The following is a 21,948-nucleotide window of genomic DNA, read 5'->3' as shown; positions in this document are numbered from 1 at the left end:
GGAGAGGAGAGGGGAGCCAGCAGGCAGAGCTGACCATGTTCCCAAGTCCAGGACCAGTAACGGGAAGCGGCTGCTCTCAGTGACGGTAAATCAGATCGCAGAGATTAGAGGCCTTTCTGCCTAATCACAGGCAGCTCAAAGTTGGAGGACAAGTTACTGGAACAAAGAGGAAATAGAGGCAGTAAATAAAGAGAAACTGTTAACATATGGCCTCTGTGTGTGAAAAACGTCTCTGTGAAGGTCTGTTTATGGCTCAGTCACTCACTTTATGGGGCTGCAAGGCACAGACTGCAGCTGGGTGAAGAGAAAAAGGGAAGGATGGGTGTGGGTGACACAGACAGGTGTGTCTGTATCTACACCAAGGTCCAGATGGTTGTGCAGTGTGCAGGTGGGTATGCTAGGGGTTTGGACAGTAGCAGCAGTGTGTACTTATGCAAGATGGGGCGTATGGCTGTGTAGGGGGGTACAGCTTTGCAGAGGAGGCTCTGCTGGTGTGTGAGTACAGCTGCACACAGGGGGGCTGGAACAAGTTGTACAGTGGGGGGGCTGAGAGCCATTGAACCCAACTGTAAACCCTGGATAGGATGGAACCACTTCACGCCAGGGATGCGGCAGCTCCCCTAGCTCCAGCACCTATGTGCGGGGGCAGGGTGCTTGCGCAGAAAGCCCATTAACGGGAGGAAGGGGTCTGCGCTGTAGGGGGACAAACTGGGGACCATGCACCATGCTCCCCCCTCCCCCCCATACTGCTCACGGGAATGGCCCAGATAGCACAAACAGAGGGGGAGGTGGCTCCCCTCTTGGGCTTGCTCCCTGGCTGGAGACTGACCAGTACCAGGGCTGGGGAGTGACTCTCTGAAGACAGGTTTCAGAGTAGCAGCCGTGTTAGTCTGTATTCGCAAAAAGAAAAGGAGGACTTGTGGCACCTTAGAGACTAACACGTTTATTTGAGCGTGAGCTTTTGTGAGCTACAGCTCACTTCCACTGCGTGCACCCGATGAAGTGAGCTGTAGCTCATGAAAGCTTATGCTCAACTAAATTGGTTAGTCTCTAAGGTGCCCCAAGTACTCCTTTTCTTTTCTCTTCTCTGAAGACAGTGCTGGTATAGGCCCAGCTCCACGGGCTGCCCTGACCTGGGGAATGGCCCCATGTGCTAGGATAGCATTCGTCCTGCCCTCCTCCCTGGAACCACTGACCCCAAGAGGGCCTGGCAGGGGCCAGGCTCTGGGCTTCCGCAGCAGACATGCTGGGGTTTATAGGATCCTGGTGCTCAGAGCCATATCCGGGACATCTCTCCACATGTCAGGCAGGTTCTGGCACTGAACCTGCCCCCTCCTGGGGGGCTGCTACAGACCTCATGACTGTGACCCAGTAGATACCTGCAGGGAGTGCATGGCTCTCAGCTGTGCTGCTGCACTCAGCCAGCTCACAGGGCTCCCCAGGGACCAACCCCTGGCCCTTTCTGCTCTATGCAGGTTCTTACAGCCGTCCACTGCTCCAGGACACAATCACAGAGCCCCTTGGCGGGCCCAGCTTCTCCTGCCCATCATATAAGCAATGTTTAGTCTGAGTCCCTCCAGTTCCCATCTGGGCACTGCCTCCCCCTTCGGTCCTGGGGGGCCAAGGAGGGAGACCCCATGCACAGAACAGCTGAAGTCCCAGCGTTCCTCACCGACACAGCCAGCCAAAGTCTTCACTCACTGTAGGCACTCCCCTTCTGCTGCCCTGGGGATGGCACAGCCTCTCTCTCCCTGCCACAGCCCAAGCAAGAGGAGTCAGTTGGGGGATTTCACCGGGGCCTCGGAACCTGTCCTGAGAAATGGCCTTCCTCCCAGTGTGGACCTGTAAAGCATGTGCATGAGCGTGTGCCTGGACACCCGTCAGCATACAGGCCACACAGAGCCATTCTCCTGGCAAGGCTGGGAGTGGGATTGGAACAGAGCGGAAAAGGCTCATGGTGGAGCAGGACACGGCCTTTCTGAACCATGCACACAGTGACTTTTGTGTGTGCAGCGTGTTGGTTTTGTCAGGGGACCAAGAGTTCTGTAGAGCCTCGGAACAAAGGGGGAGGAGATTTTATATTGATCTCCATACAACCCGTTTACCCACCTGTGCGCCAGCCGTATTGAGCATTAGACTCCAGTGCAGAGGGCTGTAACTGCCAGGCTGGGCTCGGATTCCCAGCAGCAAAGGTCACTGCTTTGGTTTCCTGTTAGCAGCTGTAGCAGCGTGACAAGAATAATTACAATTAAATAAATATGTTTCTGTGTGTGCACAGAAAAGGCACAAAGGTTGGATTCAAACTGCCCATCTCCCTGGAGAAGAGTGCCGACCCACAGTATGTGAGGAACATGCCCGCTCTGACCCAGGGATCTCTTCCGGAGCCGGCGAACACCCAGTGGAGGAGTCACCCCCAGAAAGGGACCAGGGGCTGGGGCAATGGAGCCTGAGGGAGCTGCAGATTCAGAGCACCAAGGTGACTGTGAGAGTGCTGGGGAGGAGAACAGCACAAACCAGCCATGTTCCGCCTGAGTGTCCCCTTGGTCATTCCCTTCCTGCAGCAGCCCTGCCATTGCCATAGTGGGGCCAGGATCAGGAGGATCTGAGAGCACAACTGGGACTTCAGCCGGCAGGGGCAGAGGGAGCTTCCCAGAGACAGGGATGGGTTCACTGGGGTCAGGACAGGATAGCAGGGAGGGCACCTGGGAATGAGGGCCCTTACTTGATTTCTTTAGCCACTGGCATAGGGCAGCACTCCCTCCCCTCTCCTCCCCTAGCCAGGTCCCCGGCACCAAACACACATGCAGAACCGGGGCCATGCTGATGGTCTGCAGCCAAGGGGGCCAGAGAAGGAGTTCCCCTCCCTGCTGGGGATGGAGCAGGGTGATGGTGAGTCAGACCCTGCCTCTGTCCCTGCCACAGGTACTCTTACACTTGGCCAGAGAGACTCCTGCAGAGTAATTGTCTTTGGGTGTCAGCAAATGGCATCAAGCAGTCAGTAACATCAGAACATGTCCCCTGGGGACAGTAACCCGCTTGTAAGCCCCACTCCTTGCAGACCTCATCCGCCTCCCACTCCTGCCACGGGCAAACCTCACATGGACAAAGCATGCCAATGCTGCACTTGGAACTGGGCTGCAGATTCCTGCATTTCCTCACCCATGCTTTGCCCTAGGAGGGCATTGGCTTGCCAAGGGATCAGAGTTAGCCCAGCTCATATCCCTGCCCTTGATTAGCCAGGCAGCCCCACTGCTCCGAGAAACCTGCATCAAAAGAAACACCGGCAGCCCTAACAGCCCAACGCGTCAGGGGACGCGTCCTCCTGGCAGCGGCTCAGCGACACCCCGCCTTCGAATGCGAGCTCTTTGGGGCAGAGGCCGCTCTCCCCCTGTGTCTGCACGGCCCCTGCCTGGACGGGGCCACCGCTCCGGGACATCACGGGCTGCCTTTGGGGCCTGCGGTCAGAGCCGAGCTGCCTCAGGCCTGCTCGAAACCTCACCCGGCTGGCGCCACCTGCCTCCCCAGGCACCTGCATGCCGCGGCGGCCCCCAGGCCTGGCCCAGCGACCCGGGTGGGGCGGGCAGCGCTGCCCCACACGGCCCCGGCCAGTTCTTCAGGAGCCCGTGTGCTTTGGACCCACAACGACACCTAACCACGGACATCCGCTCGCTCCCAGGCTCTGCGCCCGGTGGCTGCCGCCCGGAGCCACCCCCCGGGCTACGAACCGGGGCCTGGGCCCCTCGGGCAGCCCCACAGCGGAGGGGCCGAGAGCCCCCAGGTGGGGGGGGGCAAAGGGGGGGGAGAGCCAGCCGGGAGGGCGGGGCGCCCGGCAGACCCCGCCCCCGGCCACGCCCCCGGCCACGCCCCCGGGCTCTGGGTTCCAGCCCCGGCCGGGCGGGGGCTGCGGTTCCCAGCATGCCCTGCGGCCGGCACGGGGCGGCGCCGCTGCCGCAAGGCATGCTGGGCCCTGTAGTCCAGCTGGGCGCGGGGGGGGGGCGATGCTGCGGCTGCTTCGCGTGGGTCGTGCCGCCGGGCGGGGGGGGCGCTCGCCTTGCAAGCCCCCCCCCGCCCCACGGCGCACCGGGGCGACCGGGCCTCCCTGCAAGGGGGGGGGGCCCGACCCGGCCCGGCCCGGCGCGGCCGACGGGTGCGTGGGGGGGACGGCCCGGGCGCGGCCTGGCCGCAGTGGGGGGAGAAGCCCGGGGGGGGCATTAGAGGCTTGGGAGAGGTGGGGGGCGAGGGCGTGGAGGGGGCGAGGCTGGAGGGAGGCCGGGGGGAGAGGAGTGCGGGGGGGGGAGGCCAGGGAGAGAGGGCAGGGGGGCAGGGGAGAGGCCGGGGGGAGAGGGCAGGGGAGCGGGGGGGGAAGCTGGGGGGGCAGGGGAGGCCAGGGAGAGAGAGCAGGGGGGGAGGCCGGGGGGGCAGGGGAGCGGCTGGGGGGAGAGGGCAGGGGAGCAGGGGGGGAGGCCGGGGGGAGAGAGCAGGGGGGGAGGGCAGGGGAGCAGCTGGGGGGAGAGGGCAGGGGAGCAGGGGGGGAGGCCGGGGGGAGAGAGCAGGGGGGGAGGGCAGGGGGGCAGGGGAGCGGCTGGGGGGAGAGGGCAGGGGAGCAGGGGGGGAGGCCAGGGGGAGAGGGCAGGGGAGGCCAGTGGGAGAGGCTGGGGGGGGGCAGGGGAGGCCAGGGAGAGAGAGCAGGGGGGGAGGCCGGGGGAGAGGGCAGGGGAGAGGGCAGGGGAGCGGGGGGAGAGGCCGGGGGGAGAGGGCAGGGGAGCGGGGGGAGAGGGCAGGGGGGGCAGGGGAGAGGGGGGGCAGGGGGGGAGGCCGGGGGGAGAGAGCAGGGGGGGAGGGCAGGGGAGCGGCTGGGGGGAGAGGGCAGGGGAGCAGGGGGGGAGGCCGGGGGGAGAGAGCAGGGGGGGAGGGCAGGGGGGCAGGGGAGCGGCTGGGGGGAGAGGGCAGGGGGGGAGGCCAGGGGGAGAGGGCAGGGGAGGCCAGTGGGAGAGGCTGGGGGGGCAGGGGAGGCCAGGGAGAGAGAGCGGGGGGGGAGGCCGGGGGGAGAGAGCAGGGGGGGAGGGCAGGGGGGCAGGGGAGCGGCTGGGGGGAGAGGGCAGGGGAGCAGGGGGGGAGGCCAGGGGGAGAGGGCAGGGGAGGCCAGTGGGAGAGGCTGGGGGGGCAGGGGAGGCCAGGGAGAGAGAGCAGGGGGGGAGGCCGGGGGAGAGGTCAGGGGAGCGGGGGGAGAGGGCAGGGGAGCGGGGGGAGAGGCCGGGGGGAGAGGGCAGGGGAGCGGGGGGAGAGGGCAGGGGGGGCAGGGGAGAGGGGGGGCAGGGGGGGAGGCCGGGGGGGCAGGGGAGCGGCTGGGGGGAGAGGGCAGGGGAGCGGCTGGGGGGAGAGGGCAGGGGAGGCCAGTGGGAGAGGCCTGGGGGGGCAGGGGAGAGGCCGGGGGGAGAGAGCAGGAGGGGAGGCCGGGGGGAGAGGGCAGGGGAGCGGGGAGAGAGGGCAGGGGGGCAGGGGAGAGGCCGGGGGGAGGGGGCAGGGGGGGCAGGGGAGAGGGGGGGTAGGGGGGGCAGGGGAGGGAGCAGGGGGGAGAGGGCAGGGGAGGCCATCACAGACATTGCCTAGCCTGCCCGTTCCTCTCCAAGCTGGTTGTGCTGTCCCACCCCAGCCCCTCGCCGCCGGCCCCGCGCAGCTGGGGGGCCCAGCCCCATGTGGTGGATCTGCGCAGTGACACAGTGACCCGGCCCAGCGCGGAGATGAGACAGGCCATGGCCCAGGCCGAGGTGGGGGATGACGACTATGGGGAGGACCCGACGGTCAATGGTGAGGCCTGGGGGCAGCGCTGTGGTGACCGGGCCCCGGTGGCTGGGACACCCCCACTCAGAGCCAGAGAGTGGGCTGCCCTGGCCCCCCCGCAGACCCCTGCTCCCACAGACGTGCCCAGCCCCAGGGTGGGGCCAGCCCTCCCCTCTGCAGGTAGCCGGGGTGGGTCACAAGCAGGACAACACAGTGGCAGCAGCTGTGGGGAGCCCAGAGCGGAACCGCACGGAGAGGAGGGGCCGGGGGAGGGCAGGTGTGTAGGGCAGGGGGGCCGAGCATCAGCTTCCAGGAACAGATCCCATGGGGCTGTGAACTCGGGCTCCCCCCCCCCCACATCAGGTGGGCAGATGCTGCTTCTGCAGGGGCTTCCTGGTACACTCTCGAAGTCTGGTCATGAGCAGAACGAGTGCCCAGCCCCTCCCTTCTCCTGCCAGGGCTGGGGCAGGGACCCACTGAACCCCGAGCAAATCACCTGCCAGGGCAGCAGGGGTCAATGCAGTGGGTCTCGGCCAAGCTGGAGGGCTCCAGGGTGACAGGAACCCCCTGCTCGGTCCCTGTGCTACCCCCACCCCCAAAGGGCAGACGGATTCTGTGAGCTGCCCCACTGGTTGCTGCCGTGAGGGGCACATTGCTGGCACGTTCTCTTGTTCGCATGCCGCCCCAAGTGCTAATGACCCCCCCGCGCGCGCCCCTGTGACCCTTTCCATGCAGAGCTGCAGCACGTGGCCGCCCAGCTCCTAGGAACGGAGGAGGCTTTGTTTGTGCCAACGTCGACCATGGCAAACCTCATTGCTGGTGAGTCCCGTGGGGCGGGCAGACCAGCGCAGCGCTGGCTGGCTACGAGCCAGCTGCCGGGCTCTTCCATAGCACCCCCTGAGCAGCGGCTCGGCAAGTGGCTCTTGGCTGCCGCGGGCCTGGGAAGTGTGTCTCTGCCAAATTAAAGCTTCAGCCCCAGCCTCTCCCAGCAGGGGGTGCCGTGGGGAACAGGGAGCGCTGACTGTGGGGGGAGCCCCCAGCTACTCCCGCCCCAGCCTGTCCCAGCAGGGGGTGCCATGGGGAACAGGGAGCGCTGACTGTGGGGGGAGCCCCCAGCTATTCCTGTCCCAGCAGGGGGTGCTGTGGGGGGCGGGGCAGGGCAGGAGCACTGATGGTGGGGGGGAGCCCCCAGCTACTCCCACCCCAGCCTGTCCCAGCAGGGGGTGCCATGGGGAACAGGGAGTGCTGACTGTGTGGGGAGCTCCCAGCTAATCCCAGCCCAGCCTGTCCCAGCAGGGGGTGCTGTGGGGAGCTGGGCAGGAGCACTGATGGTAGGGGGGAGTTCACGGCTAATCCCTCCGCAGCAGGGGGTGCTGTGGGGGGCAGGGCTGGAGTGCTGACTGTGGGGGGAGCCCCCAGCTACTCCCGCCCCAGCCTGTCCCAGCAGGGGGTGCTGTGGGGGGCAGGGCAGGAGCACTGACGATGGCGAGGAAGCTCACAGCTAATCCCACCCCAGCCTGTCCCAGCAGGGGGTGCTGTGGGGGGCAGGGCAGGAGCACTGACGGGGGGGTGGGGGGAAGCTGCCAGCTAATCCCACCCCAGCCAGTTGCAGCAGGGGCTGCTGTGGCGGCCAAGGCAAGCACCAGTTGTTCAGGGGCAGCCGGGACTGTTTCAAGTGCCCCTGTGGTTGAGCGATGGGGTGGCCAGTCCCTGGCCCCAGGGGCTCAGTCAGCAGCTGGCTTTTGTGGCAGCTGCTCCCCAGGAGGCAGGGAGGCACACGGCACATCTTGGTGAAGGGAAATGCCAAAGCAGCCCCTGCTGGGCCCACAATCTGCCTGTCTATGGGGCCAGAGCCCTGCTGCTTTGTGCCCCACACGGCTCGGCCCCCTGGAGCTGCTCCTGACGTGCTCCCCCCAGTCTGTCTACCAAGGCCCCACCCATCCCCCTCCTGTCCCCCTTCACTGCCCTCTCTTGTCCCAGTGATGTGCCATTGCCAGCGAAGGGGGGCTCAGCTGCTCGTCGGGAGGGAGGCCCATCTGCACGTCTTCGAACAGGGAGGGGTTGCTCAGGTATGCGGTGCACTTGGGCCTGGCTTGGGCACCCTCCCCTGGCTAAGGAAACCGCAGGGCGCTGCCCTGTTGCCTCAGGGCAGCTTTGGATGGTCTGGAATGGGTGGGTCAGATTCTGATCCCGTTTGGGGAGTGCTGCCCCAAACCCTCCCGGCATGGAGGGAAGGGCCAAGGGATGCACGAGGAGCATCCCCCACCTCTGCATGGTCCCAGCTGGGGAGAGTCTTGTACGCTCACTGCCTGGGCAGGGCCGTGCACACACACTGTGTCTGTCGTGAGCAGGGGAGCAGAGCGGGGTCCGAACCCCAGCAGGGCCTGAATCTCAGAAACAAATCCCCATGTGGCTGCTGTCCCAGTGTCTGCATGTGCGCGGATGGCCTGGTGTGGGGCCAGAGGCTTTGCCCCTGCCCCATCGCTCTAACATGGAGGGGGGCAGGTGTCTCTAGTGGAGGGGGTGTGGGACGGGGCCACAGGGGGGCAGCACTGGGCCAAGTTCTCAGGCAGGTCACAGTAGGACTGTGAATCCTGGCCAGCTGCTGCCCCCCTGTGGCCACTCGCAGCAGCAACCGTGGGGGAAAGAATGCCCTGCCAGGCTTTGCCCGAGGAGCTCTGTGTTCCTCCGCCCCGGGGTGCCCGGCTGTCCCCTGCCCCACCCCCTCGGCCTCTGGTGCTTCAGGCCTCTACCAAGATTCCGGCTTTTCTTGGCTTGCTGTTAAATGAGCGGTCATGGGGCTGGTTCTGTGCAAACCCAGGGCTCAACCCCTCACTCGGGTGATGTGCTCAGCAGCCGCAGGCCATGGCAGAAGACCACACTGCGGGTAGCATCAGGGTGCAAGGGCTGAGCACAGGATTCCCGGGAACACCCTGGGCTGGGAGAGATCGGGGAGGTGTGGGATGGAGATGTAGTGGGGGTAGGATAGGTTTGGAGCAGGGGTGGGGCGGGGACACCTTGGAGTTATATGTGGAAGTGAGCCATGGTCAGATGTTTCTTTCCCACTCTGGTGAACATGGCTCGCTGGGACAGAGCGTGGCTTTGGGTGCCCTCGGGCCTGCCCACACTCACCATGCTGTCCCGGGCATAGGTAGCTGGGGTCCATTCCCAGGTGCTGCAGGATCTGCCAGATGGCACCTTGGACCTCGACGAGCTGGAGTCGACAGTCCGTGCGGGTTATGGCAGCCGGTACCACCCTCGCTCAGTGCTCATCTGCCTGGAGAACACCCACAACTCTGCAGGGGGCCGGGTGCTCCCCCTTGCCTACCTCAGGGAGGTGCGTCTCGCAGTCCACGAGTGCGCTGTTCTCAGCGCAGCCCGTCCCGCTGCCTGGCTCCTGGAGCTGGCATGAGAAGCTTCCTGTGGGGTGGCACCATCGGCCCTGGCCTCAGCCCCAAGGTGCCGTCTGGGGCTCCTGGTCTGGTGGTTCAAGAGCCAACTCCTGCCCCGCCTGCTAACTCGGAGCAGCTGGGCCAACTGCCCTCTGTGCCCTGTATCACAGGGGTGCGCTGGCTGGGGGATGCAGCCACCCATGTATGCTCGGCCCCAAAGGCAGGGCCTTATCTGAGACTGAGTGGCTGGGCTGGGTGTTGAGGGCAGGGTGGGGCAGCAGGCTACACAAAGCCACAGCCTTGCCATGGGCCCTGAGTCCAGCCTCTGGCAGCTCTCTGGGGCTCCGCATCCAGCTGCTTCCACTGGCCCCGGCCTCACCACGTTCTCCTCTCCAGGTGCGCCTGCTTGCTGACCGCTACAGGCTGCATATCCACATGGACGGGGCACGGCTGATGAATGCAGCTGTGGCCCAAGGTGTCGCCCCAGCTCAGATCACCCAGCACTGCGACTCCGTCTCCCTCTGCTTCTCCAAGGTGTGTCCGGAGACGGGGGGTGCAGGGAAGGTGACGCACCACGGAGCAGGTCCCCAGGGCCAGCTGGGAGGGGCATGAGACAGCTCCAGGGGGAGCCCACTCTGAGACAGGCAGCAGATACCCAGGAGTCAGGGTGGGAGGCCCCTTTGGGGCACGGGGTGGTTCCCTTGGGGGCCAGCTCTGACTTCCTCTCTTGGCAGTGCAGGGGCTGGGTGCCCCGGCCGGAGCACTGGTTGCTGGTTGCAGAGAGTTCGTGGCAGAGGCCTGGCGCATGCGGAAGCTGCTTGGTGGAGGGATGCGCCAGGCAGGGGTGCTGGCGGCAGCTGCCCGCGTAGGGCTGGAGCGCATGGAGGAGACGCTGCAGAGAGACCACGGCAACGCCCGCAGCTTCGCCCAAGGTGCCGGCAGGTGCCCTGCTCCAGAAGCGAGGCCAAGGGCTTTGTGACTATGGGTGGGGGAGGGGATAGGCTGGACCCTGCTGGGCAGGAGCCCAGGACACATTGCCCCTGGCTCGGGGAAGCTGAGGTTGGCCCAGTTCAGTCAGGGATAACCCTGGTGTCCTGGCCCCATCCTCCTCTTTGTCCCTCAGCACGTGCCTGGCTCAGGCCTGGGAGCTCAGCTTGGGCACAGAAAGGCTGTGGGGTTTGCCTGCCCTGGGAGGGTAAGGGATCCAGCTAGGGGCTCCCAGGAGGGTCAAAAGGGGAAGCTGGTGCCTTCCCTGCAGCTCCCCCGGCCCCATCTCCTGTGAGCAGAGGAGGGATGGGCCCCTCACTGTTTTACCCCAGGGCCTGCAGAATCCCTCTGCACCATGGGGGGCAAGCCTGGCGCTGGTTCAGGCACAGCCTAACAGCATGTGTCCTTCACCCCCAGGCGTCTGGGAGCTTGGCTCGCCCATCTGCTCTGTCGACCCCTCGGCTGTGGAGACCAACATGGTGCTGGTGACGGTGGCTGTGCCCTGGCTGTCCCCTGAGGAGCTGTGTGAGCGCATGCAGGCGGTGAGCGAGGAGGAGGTGGCTGAGACAGGGCGTGCTGTCAGCGTGCGGCTGTTCCCATGGGCCGCGCGCTCCCTGCGGGCCGTCTGGCACTGTGACGTCTCCGCACAGGACACCCAGCTGGCAGCCAACAAGCTGAAATTTGTGGCCGAGCAGTGCAGGCGGGAGCGAGGTGCTGCACCCTAGAGCGGGCAGGAGGGGTGCACCCAGGCCAGACAGGAGACTGTCCCCGCCTCTGCCCTTTGGAGCCCAGGGCTGCCAAGCAAGGATCGAACATCCCAGCGCGAGCTGGGGACCCAGCCTGCCCAGCGCCTCCTGCCCAGCAGGATGCCACTGGCTGGCCTCCCACATGGGAACCACAGCCACTTGGCCCACATGGCCGGCTCCAGCCACAGTGCAGCAGAGTCGGGGCTTGCCTGTCTGGGCCAGCCCCACTCGGGGAATGGAGCCAGCCAGGGCCATGGCAGTGGGAGTTAAACGGGGCATGGCCCTAGTGGTTGCATTACCCAGCCCGATGACTGAGCCATGCCGGGCTGCACTGCCCCTGAGCCTCCTGCTCACCTGTCTACACATCACCGGCCCAGCCAGAAGCTGCTCACTGCTCCAAACACAGGAGCAGGCCTTCCCCACGCTGCCAGAGACCTCTGTGGATGCAGTGCTGCTGCCAGTTGAAACAGGGCCTTGGCCCCTCTTCCCACAGTGCCTCTGGAGGTATCCCACAATCTAGTGTGACAGCTTCCCAGGGGCCTGGGGGCAAGGCCGGGAGCCGCGGATCCCTGCCCATAGGGATGTGCGCCATGGGCCCTGCACACAGGGCAGCGTGACCAACAGCTCTAGGATTTCTGGGTGCCCGCTACACCCAGGGAACGTGTGAGGACCTACACCCTGGAGCCTGGCAGCTGGGCTCCAGGCTCTGGAGTCTGCTGTAGAGGATGCAGGGCTGGAAGCGCTGGTGCAGCGTGCTTTGCTCAGTGCCTTTGCTGGCGTGGCAGGTTTGCACCTGTTGGTTGCTGGAGCTGACAGCCAGTCCCCTCAGCTGCCAGCTGGGCAGCTTCCTTCAGGCACTGAATCCCGCTGTGCCTCCTGGGCGCACGTGACCCCATGCCCCCGGATCTGCAGCCTGCCTGTGGGCTCTGGCTGGAGTTTAAGGTGCTGGTCGTGACCCACAAGCCCTAAGCAGCCCGCCTGAGGGATTGACCCTGCCCATGCGGTGCTGCCACAGCTGGGTCCCAGTGATACAGGGCGGGGGGGGCAGGGGCAGGGCATTCTCCATGCGGGTACTGAGCCCCTGGAACGTGCTATGAAGCAGCCCACCGGGGGCCATGCTGAGAGAGCCCTGGTGGAAGGGGGCAGGGCTGGGGCACCCCACGATGGCGTCTCTGCAGTTCCTGGTTGAACGCTCCCTTTCCTGGGGCTGGCTGCAGTTGTGGGCTGATGTGGGGGCGCCTGGAGCCTTGGAGAGGCTGCTCTACTTCCCTGTGGCTAAATAAAGAGCAAGCTCCTGGCCTGGCTTAGGGGTTTGTCTGCTAAGGCTGTATTAGTGCAGGGCTCCAGCTGGTCAGGAGCGCGCTGCACCGTGGCTGCCAAAATTCAGTTTCTTCAGCAAGAGGCACCGCTGTGCCGCAGCCGGATGGGGCATACGGAGAGGGGTTCCGGGTGCTGCTCAGCCCTGCTCCTTCCCAGGCCGGGAGATCCAGCCCCTGGGGCCAAGGCAGTGCTGCAGCAGCCCTTGCGGCAGAGGGGTGGCTGCAAGGCCCTGCAGGCAGAGGCCGGGCCTCCAGTTCTCTCAGCCCCCAGGGGTTGTGGTAGCCTGGGGCCTGGGAGGGGTGGGAGGCTCCGGGGACAGACAGGTGCTAGCTATGGAATCAGAGAGGAACCTTTTATTGGGACATGCTGGGCAGAGGACAGGAGGCCAGATGCTCTGGCAGTGGGAGGGCGGCTGAAGCAGTGGCAGCCCCGGCAGCAGGGGGCTGTGGCAGGCTGCAAGCAGAGGAGCCTCAGGCTGGGGCTGACTGCCCCTTGGCCCTGCTTCCTTCACCCCAGGCTTGGCCTTGCTCTGACGGGTGCTCTGCTGTCCAGGTCTTCCACGAGCCATGGCTGAGCATGGTGCAGCGGCCCTGTGCTCTCACCTTGTCTCCACCATTCTCCCTGCAGCTGCCTGGCTCTGTGTGGGGAGGGTGTAGGCCCCCTCTAACAGGCTGGCCTCCATCGTAGCCAGGGTCCATTGGATCGAGGGGAGCTGGCCGCCAGGTCCATCCCCAAGTCACTGGCTCAGCCCCAAGAACTCAGAGAATCCAGGCTGTAGCCAGCAGCACCAGGGGGTGGAGAGTCAGTCTGGGCCTGCTGCTGTGGGGCTTTAGCCTCTGCCCCCTACCCACTACCCTCCCAGCAGCAGGGACTGCAATGCAGAGGGCCTGCAGCTGGGTGTGTGGGGCACGGGGTGGCAGAAAGGTCAGTCCCAAAGAAGCTGCAGATGGCGGAGCGCTGGGGTGTCCCTGCCCGTTTCCCTGCGGCTCAGATGGCCACGGAGTGTGTGGCTTGCTGCAGGCTGAGGAGCCGAGCAGTGAGGAGGAGGAGGGAGCCGGCCAGCACCTCAGTGCTGAAGGAGAGCCAGGCCAGTGCCATGGACCAGCCAAAGCTGATGCGGACGTGGCCAAAGTCCTGCTGGTTGTACATGCGGACGGTCTCGGCGAAGGCCGCCCCAGAGTAGCTGATGTAGACGCTGATCCCCGACAGTGTCAGCAGGCCTGCGAGAGGCAGAGAAGGCAGGGCTCGGTGCTGGCCTGGGGCCCTGGCCAGGTCCACCACAGCTGCGATTGGGCCAGTCTGGTGCCATGGCAGCAGCAAACTGGGAACGGTTTTGGTGGCCTCACGGTGCAGCCCCTGACGCTCGCTGGTGGCCGTTCTGACCATTGTCCAAGCCCAAGCCCTGCCACCCTCAGGAAGGTGGACAGGGAACTCACCAGCTGCCTGGGAGTTCCAGGTTCCTTTGGCACCCCGCACACCCAGCCCCACGTCTCCAGAGGCGCTGCCCAGAGCTCCCGGGGAGGCTGTGTGGTGCAGGGCACTGATCCCTGCTGGCAGTGCCAGCAAGCACCAAGGCGGCGCATCCAGGAGCAACAGCTGGCGGCTGCTGCTTTGCCCCCACCTTGCCCCCATCTCTGCCCAGGAGACTGTCGTGTCTGCAGAAAAGTCTGCTGGTGGCTGCATCTGAGAAATGCTGGCTGAGACCCTCCTGACCTGAGTGCTGCCCCCCGGCACACGCTGCAGCCCTCCTAGGATTGCAGCCAGCCGCCTGCCTAGAGGCTGCAGGTACCCCACTCTGACCCCTTCGCATGGGTCTCCGTGCGCCTGGAAGCACTGGAAGGTCTCCCCCAATGCACTGGGAGGGAACCCCAGAGCAGCTCAGCTTTCTGCAGCACAATGAGCCACGGGATACGTGCCTGGACGTTCTGGGGACCCCACAGGGGCGCATGGGACCAGCGAGGCCGCAGCACCTTGCACATGGCTTTGCAGTGCAGCTGCTGCCAGCCAGGCTCAGCAAAGCTGGGGGCTCAGCCGAGGTGACTGCATGATGGAGCCTCTGTTCCTGTCTGCACTGGGGGGAGCCCTGCCCTGCTGCGGGGGGAGCAACCCCCCGTAACAGACTGGTGCAGCTACCCCAGCGATGGGGGCAGACGCGTGCTGGTGAACGAACAAGAGGAGTCATTGCCCTGTGTAGATGCGAGACAGAGCGAGCGACAGGGTAATTACTGAGCCTTCCAGCTGGGAGACAGCTGGGGGGGCCCAAACAGCCCAGCTCCAGAACGCCTGGCTCCGTTGAGTGTGGTGCCTGGGTAGCTGTTTGCCTCTCCCCTCGATGCCATGTGATGAGCTCTCCCATGGTGCAGTCACACCCAAGGGGTGGGGATGCCTGGGGCAGCCACATGGCCTGGCCCTGTGATCACAAGCTCCAGAGACCAGCCCGGGACCGGGAAGAGCTGAGGTGGGATTCAAAAGGCCCAGTGAGGGAATGCAGCTGGCACGCCTCCCATGGCAAAGAACCGGGCCATGGGGCGAATCTCTAATAATGCTCAAAGGGGCACCTAAGTTGCTCCTCTCTGGCCACTTGTCAGCAAATCAGTCACAGCTGAGCTGGTAACAAATGGGAGAGATTCCCTGGCCGTCCCCAGGGCGCCCCCCCACACACACACACCCCCGGCCCCAGCTGAGGTTCAGGGTCAGGCAGGAATTGGTATGAAGCACATCTGTTGAGCGACAGGGAGCTCAGCAAAGGGAAGTGGGAGATATCTGGCTTCCGGGGGTTACAGTGAGACTCTGCACCTACAGTAGAGAGTCACCCCAGGCTCTGGCATGGCCCAGAGGGGCAGCTCCCCAGCCCAGTAGCCCCCCCCCCCACCTTGCCAGCAGTCCTGGCTGCTCCCGGCGGAGAAGAAAGAAGGGGGTGGGGAGATTTCCCAGCAGAGGAACCGCAGCTTTACAGAGCTCCCTGCACTGGGGTCCTGATGGGGTCCAGTCCCTAGAGAGCGCAGAGCAGCCAGGCCCAGGGAGAGCTGCCCCCACGCTGGTCACGTGGCTGGGAGCAGCCACAGAGGGTGGCTTAGCACCATGCCTCTGGTACCAAGCGTGCAATCTCGCGCCCAGCCCTGACCCCAGCACTCTCGCCTGACGCTGCTCACGGCACGGCCCTGGGTTGTATACCTGGCACGTTACGGCCCTCAAAGCAAAAAGCTTCCCGGTTATTCACTCTCCTTTGGCCAGAGGGGCCGGGACCAGTGCAGAATCCTGCCTGCCCCCCAGCCAGCCTGGAGCGAGACAGGGCTCTGGGCACGGCACATGGGGTGAGGGAGAGACCAAGGACAGGCAGGGAGGCACAGACATCCCAGGCCAGGGCCAAAGAGAGCAGCTACTGGTGAGGGGGTGAAGAGGCCAGCCCTGCCCCAAGGGGATGAGACAGGCAGTGCCAGGCTCTCCGCCTGCATCAGGCTCCCTCGGTCTCCATCCCCCCAGGGCCAGGGCAACAGAGCACCAGAGGCCCACACTGGTCTGTCTCTGCGTGTCCCCCGAGGCGAGGCTCAGCAGGGAAAGGGGGGTCCCAGCCCCAAACCCCCACCTTCCCCTCAGCCAGCAGGTGCCCCTCCCTCGCCTGCCATGACGCAGATGCGAGGATGGGTCCAAGGGACAATTCAAACCACAGTCCAAAAATGTGCTTAATTTAGAGGCTGGGCAGCAGCTCCCTGAGAGAGCCGGGGGCAGGACTGGGCAGCCCAGAGCTCATCCCCAACTACTGGCAGAGAACCCGGCAGCTGGCCCTGGCCCCACACTGGCCTCACCCGTGTCGCTTAGCCCTGATAGGCATGAGTGCGAACAGGAGGGGTTACTAAGCCAATCCTGCTAGAGCCACAAACTACCCTCTCCCACCAGGGGGCCCACATGCTTCTCTCCTGCTCAGGCTGAAAACGTAAACTCCCCCCAGCAGGAGCCAGTCGGTGCTCAGGACTCTGGTTCTATTTGTACAGCGCCTAGCGCAAAGAGGGTGCTGCTGATCCACAACAGGGTAAAGAGCAACATGCCACCACCTCTGGCAGAGCCCCTCCCCCACCCAGGGCTGCAGGGGTCCTGCCCGTTACCCATGGGCTGGGAACTGAGCTCCCGGTGAGCTCAGGGTCACTTTGCGGCCATTTCCTTGGGTCAGTGGTGGGGCAGTGTGGCTCCGTGGTGGCCTGTATTGGGCAGTGGTCTGTAGCTCTCTGCTCAGGGAATCATCCCCCCTCCCCCCCGCCGCATTGCAGTTCTGTGCCCAGCCCCACATCCCAGCAGCAGCAAGGAGAGAACCCAGGGCCAGAGGCACACCAGCTGGCAGGGCCACCAGGGGAAAATCCAGGGTACTGTCCAAGCACCTTCAGCTTCGTCTGTGCTAGTTAAACCAGGACCCGGGTTGCGCCCCTGCCAGCACGGGGCAGCAGGGCTTGGAGCTGGGCAGGACCCCGTGGTGGAGCCCCCTGAGCAGCGAGTGCGACAGTGGGAGATGGCTGAAAACCCGTCGCAGCCTCAGCGACTCCACAGCACGTTCCCAGTGGCTGCCGCAGCACCTGGGCCCCTGGCTGCTCCCTGCAGGGACTGAGCCCCCGAGAGAGCCTGTGGCCTGCACGTCCCCCTGCGTTGCCCACGCACGCCGGCCGCAGGCACTCACCTCCCAGCAGCAAGTAGGAGCCTGTGAAGAGCAGCAGCTGGCGGCTTTGTGCCAAGGAACTGACAACGCCACAGATCCAGCCGAGGACGAGGAGGATGAGGCTGAGTGGCAGCATGACCACGAAGGCCCGGTGCATGCCTGCCAAGGACACAGTGAGGTGGCCTCCGGAGGCAGTACACGCCCTGGCTTCAGGCTGCTCAGACGGAAGTGGCCGTAACACAGGTCTCTGCCCTGCGCTGTGCCCACCAGGAGGGATGAGCCTCAACTGTTCCAGGCCTTGCCCTGGGCACTGGCCCCGGCACAGCCCCGTCCTGCTCCCCTTCCTGCAGCCAACGCAGGGACCCAGCACAGGGACACCTGAGTGTGGGCGTCCTGAGCAGAGCCCCCCATGGAGCAGCACACTGGGCACCCCTCCCCCCCGTGAGCAAGCCTGGGACAACTTCCCTCCTGGGGGCCAGGGCGACTCACAGATAAGATGCTGCAGTGACGTGGGCACCTCTTGGCTCTCGCTCCCAAATGGGTCAATCAGTGGGATGCAGACATTCCTGCCTGGAAAGGAGAGGAGAAAATAACCCAGCCCCCAGCCGGGACATAACGGGGGTCCTCTGGCCTGTGTTATACAGGAGGCCAGATGAGACCATCCTAACGGTTTCATCTGCCTCGAATCTATGACTCTGGAAAGCGGGGTGTGGGGGGGGTGGTGAGGAGAGAAGCTCTATGGAGGATTTACAGCCCCCAGGGCAGGGACCCCAACATCCATGGGGATCTGCTGGGGGCCAAGCCAGGGATGGGCGTTGGGGCTAAGGGGACAATTTCACTAGTGGGTAGAGAGCTCCCCATGCGGGTGGCATTGCTCAGCTCAGTGAGAGCTCTCAGCAGGGAGCTCAGGGCTGGGGTACAGATGTGGGAGCTGGGGCCTCCTGCACCTGGCTGGGGGTGGACCTGCAGCTGTTAGTTCTGTGTTAGCCAACCGCCCTTCTCTCTGGAGGAGTCTCTGAAATGCAGAGAGCCCCATGCACCCACCCACTCCTCAGAAACCTTTATGGAGCCTTCCTGCCCCTGTGACAGCAGGAACCCCCCTCCCATGGCGTTCTCTCTGGGATCCCCATGGCCACCTCTGCCCCAGCAGGGCTGGGAACTCCCCAGGGCAGTGCTGGACATGCCAATCATGCCATCACCTCCTCTTCCTGCCCCGAAGCAGGGCTCTCGCCCACTGCAGGTACGGAATTCCCTCCCTGTGGAAGGGATGCTCCTGTCTGCCCCATGCCCTGAGAGCAACTGCAGGCCTGGGTTCTGGAGTTCTGGTCCCAAAGCCACAGGCCCTGTCTGAGGCCAAGCCAGGGCTCTGTGCGTGGCCACAGGAGGAGCTAACAGGAAGATGGGGACCTCATGCAGCCAATCCCTGGATGCCATACTCCCCTGACAGGGCACAGCTCCTAGGCAAGGCATGAGAGTGTAGTTCCCTTTTGCCGGGGATGGCTCCTGCAGGAGAGCTCAGTGCAAAGCCAGCACCTGCAGGTGTGTTTGGAGAATTTAGCGTCAGGCTCCAGCCTCCCATGCACACTAAAGTGGCACATCAAGAAGCAGAAACTCTAGCCGCCAGGACCCAGCAGAGCAGCAGTGACTGGATGCAACACCACATGGGACAGTCGTTAATGAACCTCTGAGCCCCCCCTGAGAAGCAGCTGCCCAATAATGAGATCCCAGGAGCATGCCCCTCGGCTCTGCGGGGAGGTCTGGCATGTGGCCCACTGGAATGAAAGGCAGCATGAAGGGGCCCTCTGACCTGCCTGGCTGGGGGCACAGCGCCCTGCAAACTGACAGGAGCCCTGGGGAACAGGGAAAGGATCCAGTCGGCAGCAGCCCCTGTGACAGGCCTGCTCCGGGGACCCTAATGAGACACAAGTAATTGCAAGGCAAGGTCTGCGAACCGGCAGCAGCAGCCCTGACCCAGAGTACAGCGAGGCGCTGTCTCCTTGGGTCTGTTCTACAAGCCCCCCTCACCAGTGGGGGCTGCTCCTGCCGGCCCCCACCCCCCAACCCTGGCAAGAAGTGGGAGCTGCCCTGGGTAGGAGACATCTTGCCCTGGGCACAGCCCCTCCCCACATCCCCTGTCAGGTTCCATGCCCCCAGGAGGGACAGGGACATTACAACTGGAGAGGCCAGCAGCTGGTCACTTCCCTTCCTGGGGCCCTCTGCTCAGCCCTGCTAGCCAAGTCCTTAGCTGCCCTCCCCTCACCACAGGGCAGCAGGACAGGGCTGTGGTGCTAGGTGCGGGACACAGGGATGGGCCCAAGGTCACCGAGGCCTGTGGTGGGAGCAGAGAATCCGGGCTCCAGTCCCAGGCTGGCGTCTGAACTCCTGGGGAGCAAAGCCCCGGAAAGGCTGGGGGGCCAGTGACTTCCGCAGACAATTATCAGCAATTAAACCAGCTGCTGCTGTCTCCTGGGCCAGGCTCAGGGCAGGAGACGCTGGGAGACCGGCTGAGCGCTGCTCCCCCGCCCCGCACACACGTGCCCGATCCGCCCAGGTGCTGCCCGATCCGCCCAGGTGCTGGCACCAGGAACCCCTGGCTGAGGTGGTCTCTCTCCCATACAGGGCTACAGTGGCTCTCAGCCCCCTCCCACTCCGTACTCACTCTGGCAGCGCCCTGCCGGTCTCCAGAACCAGGCGCCCAGGTTAGCTCCTCACCTCTCCCCGCAGGGCCCCGGTCCCGTCTGTCTCTCCAGCCCGGACCGCAGGCGCGCATGGGAACCCGAGCCCAGCGGACCGCGCTCTGCGCCCCTGGGCAGGGGACTCGCCGGACAGGGGAGGCGGGAGCGCCGCAGGGAGGGGGCCGCGGGCAGCTCCCCGCCGGTGTGCTCAGCAGCTGCTCACAGCGGGGCCGGGGAGCCAAGGGGGCCGGGAAGAAGCCGAGGGCCCCCGCCCAGCTGGCACTGAAGGGCGAGGCGCGCCGGCCCCGAGGCAGGCTCGCAGCGCGCACCCCGCGCTCCCGGGGGCGGAACGCCGCGGGGTGCCGGGAGCGCACCCTGGGGGGGGGGGTTCAGGGTCACTGCTTCTGGGGAAGCTCACGGCAGCGCCGGCCCGCAGCTGCCTCAACGCCCGGAGGCGCGGGAGCCCGGGAGGAGGCTGATGGAGCGCCGATAAATGCGGGTCCCCGGCGGGGAACCGGGGCTGGCAGGGTGGGGGTGCCCGAGCCGACGGCGGGGTCCCGGCGCCCGTTACCTTCGCAGACCCGCCAGAGCCCAGAGTGGGAGCTGAGCGGCTCCGGGTCCCGCGCCGGTTCCACCCGCACCAGGTACCAATAGTCCGACCCGACGGCCGCGGCCAGGAGCCCGAAGCTGAGGGCGCCGCTGAGCGCAGCGCCCAGACACAGGGCGCCCGCGGGCAGCGCGCCTCGCCCCAGCCCCATCCCCGCCCGGCCAGCCGCGCCGCTCCTCACCCGGCCCCCGGCCGCAGCGCCCGGGCGCTCTGGGGAGCAGGGGTCGGTGCGCCGCCTCCGGCGTCCGGGAGCCTGACAGCCCGGCGGGGGCGCTGCGCTGGGGCCGGGCCGTGCAGACCGGCGGGCGCGGACCCTGGGCGCAGGGGGCCCAGCACTTCGCACCCGCGAAGCCGATGCCCGCTCGGAGGCTGTTAACCCCCGCGGGAAAGGGCCCCGCGGCTCGGCTCCGCGGGCTGCGACCCCCTCGGCCCCGGTTCACGGGCCCCCGCGCAAGGTGCACGTGCTGTGGACACGGGAGCCTCCGGGGTCCGGCCAGGCGCCCCCCGCCCTACGGCACAGAGCGCCCTGCAGCGGCTGGCACTGGACTGCGGGGCCCAGCGTGTGCCCATCCCTCCGCATCGGGCCTGGGCTGCTCTCCCCGGGCCTGAGCTGGCCGCGAACCCGCACCTGCCGTTCACCGGCCGGGCCGGACCTGGAGGCGCGGGAGAGACGCAGAAAGTGGCCTTGGCGCCCCTCTCCCCAGGGGCCGGAGCTCTGCAGCGCCCGGCAGCCTCTGGCAGCTCGGGGAGGCAGAGCAGAGCCCGAGGAGCCGCTTCCCCTGCCAGGGCCTGGGGGTACAGAGAACAGGACCCCTCAGCCGGGTCCATTTTGGGGGGCAGTAAGCCAGACAACCCCGTCTGCCCTTCACTCCATGTCCCAGCCAGCCCCAAACTGAAACTCCCTCCAGCCCCTCCTCCTCTGGGCTTTGTTCCTTTCCCGGGCCAGGAGGGCACCTGATTCCTTTGTTCTCCAACCCTTTAGCTCTCATCTCCCAGGGGGGAAGGGCCCAGGCCATCAGTTGCCAGGAAACAGGGTGTCAGCCATTCTCTGTGTCCAGACCCCTGCCCACACCTGCCCTCCAGGGCTCTGCAATGATCATACATCCTTACCCCACCCCCTAGATACTTCAGAACTGCCTAGGGGAAACTGAGGCACCTCCACACTATTCAGAGGAAACATTAAGAACAGTCCCACTTCGTCACAGGGTCCCCACAGGTGGGTAGGATCTCACACAGGGGGTGGGCCCAGTCTCTCCTGCCCCATGACCAGAACTGGGGGGTGGGGGGGACGAAGGGGGCAGGCAAAACCGCAGGCAGCGCTCTCAGGCCCGGTGCAGTCATGGCAGCAGGAGGGACGGGGCACTTCGGGGGGTTGCTGGGAGCAGCTGTGCACGGTAGCCTGGGCGATGTTGTCCTCTGGTCTTTGGCAAGGCCACATTTGCTCCTCCCCATTGGGGCTGTTCCAGGGGAAAGAGCCTTGTGCGTGAACAATACATTATAGAGAAACTAGCCATGGGCTGGTGGGGGCAGGCACTGAGGGGTGTTGGACCCACAAGGGTGGACAGTCAAGGGGTCAGTGTTGAGGGTGCATTGGGGCAAAGGGGGCATTTACCCACGGAGGAGATGGGTTGACACATTCTGGCCGGGGCACTACTAATTCCAGGGGGAGCGATGGATGTAGCCAGTGCGGACGTGGGCGGTGGTACAAGGCACTGTGGGGACAGCAGAGTCGGGAGGACAAAGTTCACTCTGCCCAGGGACAGGGCCCTAGCCACACAAACTCCTTGCTCCTGCC

General features: G+C 65.5%; 2 protein-coding genes across 2 annotated transcripts; one reads left to right on the top strand and one right to left on the bottom strand.

Moving 5' to 3' along the window:
- Positions 1 to 3,986: 3,986 nt before the first annotated feature.
- Positions 3,987 to 12,278, top strand: LOC140897683 (uncharacterized). Its single transcript, XM_073310599.1, has 8 exons — positions 3,987 to 4,147; positions 5,654 to 5,808; positions 6,517 to 6,600; positions 7,762 to 7,850; positions 8,933 to 9,118; positions 9,570 to 9,707; positions 9,913 to 10,105; positions 10,578 to 12,278. The coding sequence occupies exons 1-8, from the start codon at positions 3,999 to 4,001 to the stop codon at positions 10,883 to 10,885; spliced, it is 1,302 nt and encodes a 433-aa protein (XP_073166700.1). The 5' UTR covers positions 3,987 to 3,998; the 3' UTR covers positions 10,886 to 12,278.
- Positions 12,279 to 13,020: 742 nt separating this feature from the next.
- TMEM235 (transmembrane protein 235) lies at positions 13,021 to 20,733 on the bottom strand. Its single transcript, XM_073311377.1, has 5 exons — positions 20,667 to 20,733; positions 20,118 to 20,522; positions 17,361 to 17,441; positions 16,893 to 17,030; positions 13,021 to 13,446 (listed from the first exon to the last, which is right to left on the bottom strand). The coding sequence occupies exons 1-5, from the start codon at positions 20,731 to 20,733 to the stop codon at positions 13,214 to 13,216; spliced, it is 924 nt and encodes a 307-aa protein (XP_073167478.1). The 3' UTR covers positions 13,021 to 13,213.
- Between the last annotated feature and the right edge of the window lie 1,215 nt (positions 20,734 to 21,948).

The sequence above is a fragment of the Lepidochelys kempii genome, chromosome 14, assembly GCF_965140265.1.
Source record: "Lepidochelys kempii isolate rLepKem1 chromosome 14, rLepKem1.hap2, whole genome shotgun sequence".
NCBI lineage: Eukaryota > Metazoa > Chordata > Testudines > Cheloniidae > Lepidochelys > Lepidochelys kempii.
Note: the sequence above shows the minus strand (reverse complement) of the source record. Positions and strands in the feature narration are given on the sequence as shown.